Genomic DNA, 6355 nt, shown 5'->3' with positions numbered 1-6355 from the left:
CTTGGCCAAATAGCACGTCCAATGACTCAACCACCTATGCAAGCTAGAAGATCTCTAACCTAGATGCAGAGGACAACTGCCCATCTCTGAAGCGGGCAGCAGTCACCGAAGAGCATGGGGGCAGCCCAGCAAGCACATGCCTTGTGGCATGCCCTCCACAGCAGTCCTGCAGAGAGGTCCTTACACCGAGCGATCCGATTTGCACTGATTTCTCCAGGACAAATTCCCCAGCCTGGTGGAAGTAGCCTGGCAACCCAAAGATAGGCTTTTCGCACACGTATGCATTTATGTAGCTGTTATTTCCTCAGTTGTCTGAGGAAACTAAAAGCTACCCACCACAATTAATCGCTGGACTAAAAACTAGAGGAAGCTTTGCCCATTAGGCCCCATCCTGTATTCAGTCTTTCACCACAGTCTCTCTGGCAGTCTCTGGCTGACTGACAAGACAAGCCACAGGACCAGAAGTACCAGCCTCCTCAAAGAGCTCCCCCAGGAGTGGCCCCTGGAGGCAGCGTAGGTGCCAGTGTCAGCAATGCCTCTCTAGAGCCAGTCTGAGATGTGGGAGCAGCTTGGAACAAGTGGTGCAATAAATGGAACGTGATACTGCCAGTGCCGTGCTGCCTAATCCCCCATCTACACGTCTGTCCTGTTAGGCTTTTTAGGTCACAGATATTTGCCTCGCTTGGTATTATTCCTGAACTTTACCTGAAAAGCAGCACAGAATATAATTTTACCCTACTGTACTTCAGTACATCGCACCACAAACTGTATTTGAGTATAACCTGCAAGGATTTCTGGAAAGAAAAATGTAACACTTGCCTTATAGTAACATACGTCCAGAATTGAAGAGGCATGCTTAAAATAACTGGGTTTGAAAAGGCCAGCACGAGGTAGTACTTACAGTGAAGCTCAAACAAATAATATTTGTTTAGCAAAATGTGAGTCTAGGATCTTGGCAGAAAGACCTTCTTTGCCTCAAACAATTGTCAGGGGTTTTTAAAAAAATGAAATGAAGAAGTGATCTTCCAAGCAGTGAGCAGCACTGAACACAGCACATCAGACTGACTCAAAACACGTGTTTTGCTTGGGAGAGTCATTTATGTAACCATATTTTCACGGTACTTTAGAAGTTCAGAAAACTTCAGAAAGTATTTCTTAAGCCAAGTAGCTGTTTGTTAATGCCAGAAGGTAGATTTTCCTTTTGCTCTTAACTCTCCTATAAGCTTTGAGGCATCATGAGTTTTTCCAATCAGAAGCAGCCACTTCCCTTCTTGTTTGCTTATGCAGGTGTTTTACGTAATAGCCCCAATGAGGCTGACGCTTTCAGAGAGCAGCTGCAGCATAGGCAGCACATAGAACTTCACCACCTACAGCTTAGTTGCCCTCTAAGAGCACATGAAAACAAGTCATATGCCCTCTAATATTCAAGCAAATTGAAATGTTCAACCTGTATTACAGCTTTGTATAGCTAATAAGAACAACACCCTGATAAGCAACACCCCAAGGCTCAAAAGGGATCAAGTACCCAAAATGTACAGAGACACGCTAAATTGAGGGGGGGGAGAGGGGGCACCAAACTTGTTTTCCATCTAGTTTTACAGTCATACTTCATCCTGAGTCTAACATAGCTGAATAGGTACTTAATTCAAACTTCTCCTATTAAAGAAGAAAATTATCAAGAAAAAGCTGAAGTTAGATTATTTACCAGAGAAACACAGGCAAAGTCCAGCTGTCCTTCCCAGGCTCAAACTCTGCTTTTGAATCAAGTCTGCAAGTCTTCTGCTGCTTCATCTGAAGGAGCAAGTCATCCTCTAGCAAACAAGCCTGTCATCAGACTTCTGTAAGGAGACTTTCTCAGAAATAAGTCAGTGCTTGAGAAGCCTTAAAAACAGCTCAGTTTTCTTTCAACTAGCCAAAGATACAGCCTTCAACTCTTTAAATACCTAACTAGATGAGCCCAGCTGGAAACTTATTTTCCTGTGACAGGAAGGGAGGACTTTCTCCAATGATTTAACTCCCTCTCTGCCTGATAAAGGAGCACTTCTTTTATGCCAGTAACTGCGCTATGCCCATTAGCCTACAGAAGAGAAGGCTCAGGGAAGCTCTCATTGATGTATAGAAATATCTAATGGAAAGGAGTGAAGAGGATGGAGCCAGGCTCTTCTCAGGGGTGCCCAGTGACAGGACAAGAGGCAATGAGTGCAAACTTAGGTGCCACTTAGGCAAAAAGAAAAACTTTTTTGCTCTTAGGGTTGTAAAACACTGGAGTAGGGTTCACAAGCTGATTGTGGAGTCTCCATCCTTGGACACCCTCTGAACCCAACTAGACATGGTCCAAGGCAACCTGGTGGAGCTGACCCTGCTTTCAGCATGAGCCAGGTGACAGTCTCCAGAAGCCCCTTCCCACCTCAGCCTTTCTGTCACTCTGTGTCCCCGCAGGACAGCCCTGGCACGGCGCGTGTCACAGGGCAGACAGATACCTACTGTGGTGTGACTGTATGTGATCCGCTGACACATGTAACTTCCCTTCTGCGTTAGCCTCTTTCCTCACGTGGGTATAAGAGACCTTAAATCCCAAGAAGTAAAAACGGGATGATGGATGAGGGATGAGCCTGAAGAGGGAGCCTCTGCCTTCCTGCAGGAGACCACCCCGTGCAATAACCAGTTAGGCTTCATTTTTTTGAGGCATTAATGATTCTTCCTTGAAGTCACATTTTGCAGTTTTATTTCTCTCCACTTCCTTTAGGTTTTCGCTTATAGTCAGTTTGCCCAGATTCGAGGATACAAGTGTCAGTGTATCACTTCTAGCTGCACAGTATCAGTATATTTAAGTCTTTCCTTTAGCACAAAGGGATTACTATTCCATTTGATTTTAATCAGCTTCTGGGAATATACCCACTGATTCTCCTGTGCAAATTGTCCTTTGTACAAGGATTCTGTTTTTAGAAGCATCTCACGTGAGCTGGATCAAGGATTAGCGGCAGGCATTTTTGAGCATTCGTGGTCACATTTAACATCCTTTTTGTGCTGTCAGGAGAAAAAAAATCCTTCCTCGGGTACTTAAGTCTGAAACCAGAACCTCCCATGAACAGATTTGCAGACTGTTATACTCTTGCCAGAATAGGGCAGGGGGAAGACCTGCTAGAAATCTTTTAGAAAGAGCTTTTAAGGTGTAGATTTGGCCCAAGCAAGACCTTGTTTCTACAGCCTCACAGGGAACACAGAAGAAAACCTTCCTTTTCTGTGCCCCACGCCTGTGTGGATTGCTCCTCCATTAAGGCTTATCTACCGCCACATAATGAAGCCTGCAACTTAATCAAGGGAGGCAGCAACGGGCCTGGACTTTCAAGACAGGGTTTTGCCTCCTCCCACTTGCACAGCTGCAGTTCCTACGAGTTTTACCTAGCCCCCAGTCCACCTCAGCAGAAAAAAAAAGGGGGGGGAGGAAAGGTGGCCTCAAGTATGCAGGAGCCCTGCACCTTTGTGTTTCTTGTAGTGTTAAAGCAAGTGCCTCAGCCACTCACCATCTGCTGGTACAGGACAGAGTAAGATTACCCTAATTTTAACACAATGACTTAGACAAGGTCTGCAGCAATTCATTAGCTGAAGCAGAAACTCAATCCAGAGATCCCAAACTATCCTTTGCCCTTGCCGTACTGGTATCTTACTCTATGTGCTTCAGTTTCAGAAAGGATTCGATAGCTGAATTGCTGAGGGTTATAGCTCATGGTACATTCTTGACCAAAACACAATTACCTGGCAACTTCATCCTTACAGCTATGAAGTCAGCCAAGGACAGGAAAGGTAAATGAAGGTGCTGACTGTGATACAGCAATCGCCTGCTCCAGAATGAATGACTCCAGGCAGGAGCCACCTATTGATAAGACAGGTCTGTGGAGAGAAAGAGAGCCCTGCAGCGAAAGCGTAGGTGGTAGCACAGGTCTGTGATAGTACAGGTCTGCAGTGATAGTACCAGGTCTGTGGAGAGAGCGAGCCCTGCAGAGCAAGAGAACCTGCAGGGGTTTGTAGCTGCTGCTCAGAAGCTGATCTTGTTACCCTTAACACAAACACTTGCTCTGGGAGTCCAAATCCTCCAACCCCCACTGTAGAAGGGTTGATTCACAAACAAACTCTCTCTTCCCCCCCCTCCCCGCCTCCCTGAACACAGGACACGTAAAACATTCTTTTCTGTAAATGGGAGTGCTGTTTAACTGACGTAGTACCTGGGAGCTGCACCAGGGTTTGGTGCCTACTGTGTGCACACTGTGTGTACCTGCCTAGAGACCAGAGCGAGTGAAAAACAACCCTTCAACACTCTGAAGCTATAAACAAGAACAGCTTTGACTTAGTAACTGCCTAATCCTTTACCACAAAGACAAAGTAGCCTTTCTGCCCTCCTTTGCTACTCTACAGGCAGCAGATTTGCTCCATGGCCACCTTTCAATTTAACAGCAAATACCTCACAGAGTTTGAAGTGTTAAGCAGGAACATAAGGCACAATAGCATGAGAATAAAACCAAGTAACACAGTGCTTTAAAGTTTTCTTTAAAAAAAAGTCAGCCCAAAATTTTATTTAGTAGAAAACTTTCAGAAGACAAAATTAGTCTGTTTGAAGTATTACACCGACAATACACTCATTAAAGACAATTCCCGTTCTCCTAAGGTGTAGTCCCGTTTCATGCTGCACCCTTTATTTACTGCTTTCATCCTTACAGAGAGGGTGTAAAGCTCTTCTTCTACAATGCCATCGAAAAAGAAGTCCTCACTGAAGATGGGATTTCTGCTTCTCTTTATAACAGTGCTTCTCTGCTTCTGTGTTTTCCCTGGCACCAGGGAGAAGGTGATACAGCAGTTGATGTTTTTGGGCTCTACGGAATCATCATACAAACCCTCTGCACTGATCAGGCGGATCCGTAGCCTTTCATTCTCGGAGCAGTATTCAGCCGAGAGCCTCAGCACGCCTCCCTTGTCCATTACCACAGTGCTCTCTCCCACTAGTCTCTCCCGGCTGCGAGTCAGGTCCAGGGGAAAGATGGGGGAACAGGAGATGCTAAATCTCTGCGTGGCAAGCAGCCCCTCTGAAGCCCGCCTGACGGCACTGGGGCTGTTATCGGTGGAGCTGCTCTCCTCTGTGGAGAGAGAATTGTTCCTGGCCATGCTGGATTTGTTCTTGGCTTTCAGTGCTCGGCAGATCAATCCCTCCTGACTCTGTGTTTTGAGCAGGGAGCAGGCTCTGGGAGGTGACCTGCTGAGCAGCGGGGAGCTGAAAGGAGAGGAATCGCTGGAGGAGGCAGTATCGCTGTCACAGGCGCCCTGCCGGTGCAGAGAGAGGTGCCTGGGGGGCAGCCTCACAGAAGCAAAACTGATGGCGATGGGATTAGACACACTCCCTTTGCCGCTGAACGTGTTAGCTCTGGATCGGGACAGCATCAGGCTGGGCAGAGCACGACGTGGGTCTCCGTGGAAGATGGACTCCTTTCTCCTGGTGTGGGGGCTCTCCAGCAACGTGCAGAAGCCATAGGAAGTGGGGGCTCTGGGGAAGTGAGGCAGGGAGAGCGCTGCTTGGGACTGTGGGTCCGAGTTAGTGCTTTCTTCCTCCAGGGCTGGGATCTCTTCAGCACTTTCCACCTGAATGAGATGTGGCAAAGAAACGCCGGAGCTGTGGTCAGAAGAATTGCGATCTGCATCTTCTGAACTGTAGTCGTGGTGGGAGCCAGCGCCCTTAACAGGGCTGGTTAGGCTGGGGGGAATGCAGAACTCCGGGATTCTGTCAGGCGTGAGCACATTAGGAAAAGCAGCAGCCCCCAGTCGGGCTTTTTCGGGCAGATTTTGGCCAGGTGGCAGTCCCAGGAAGGAGGAGCTAGGGAGGTTTCCGTTTTCACGTGATGCTCTGATCTTTTCCAAGAACCACATCACTGGAGCTGGGCAGGAGGTCCTCAAAGGGGAAACGCTCGATGTACAAATCCACCTGCAGACACCCAGAGATGTAGAAATACATGAGTATTATCCTTCCTGGACACGCGGCAGCCAAGCAAGGCACAGAGAACACTACTTAAGGCAGGACGGGCACAAACCCTGTCACCCCACAGGTTCAAAGCGGCCTCGGCCCAGCACGCTATCTTTAACAAACAGAACTAAACCACTAAAGAGAGAAAACAGGGCCGACTTAGCACCGCAGGAAGACGTCCCTGTCTGACAAAACCCACCGTATTTCGCCCCTAGCAGAGGACGTACCTTGTCAACTGCGACCCGCTTATTCTCCCCCGCAGCTCTCGCTCGCTCTCTCGCTGCTCCCCGACCCCAGGCACCCCGAGTGGCTGCAGGCGGGTGGCTGGCCCGGAGCCGGCCCTTTTCT

At 48.0% G+C, this 6355-nt stretch overlaps 1 protein-coding gene across 1 annotated transcript; it reads right to left on the bottom strand.

Moving 5' to 3' along the window:
* Positions 1-4551: 4551 nt before the first annotated feature.
* Positions 4552-5913, bottom strand: LOC104268746 (C2 calcium-dependent domain-containing protein 4C-like). Its single transcript, XM_009866994.1, has one exon. It carries the CDS (start codon positions 5911-5913, stop codon positions 4618-4620), a length of 1296 nt encoding a protein of 431 aa, XP_009865296.1. The 3' UTR covers positions 4552-4617.
* Positions 5914-6355: the final 442 nt, after the last annotated feature.

This window comes from Apaloderma vittatum, unplaced genomic scaffold (genome assembly GCF_000703405.1).
Source record: "Apaloderma vittatum isolate BGI_N311 unplaced genomic scaffold, ASM70340v1 scaffold4113, whole genome shotgun sequence".
Taxonomy (NCBI): Eukaryota; Metazoa; Chordata; class Aves; order Trogoniformes; family Trogonidae; genus Apaloderma; species Apaloderma vittatum.
This window is presented reverse-complemented; position numbering and strand designations above follow the sequence as displayed.

Excerpts from the sequence above, each read along its gene's own strand:
- LOC104268746 (XM_009866994.1), bottom strand. The coding sequence starts at position 5,913 with ATGTGGTTCTTGGAAAAGATCAGAGCATCACGTGAAAACGGAAACCTC.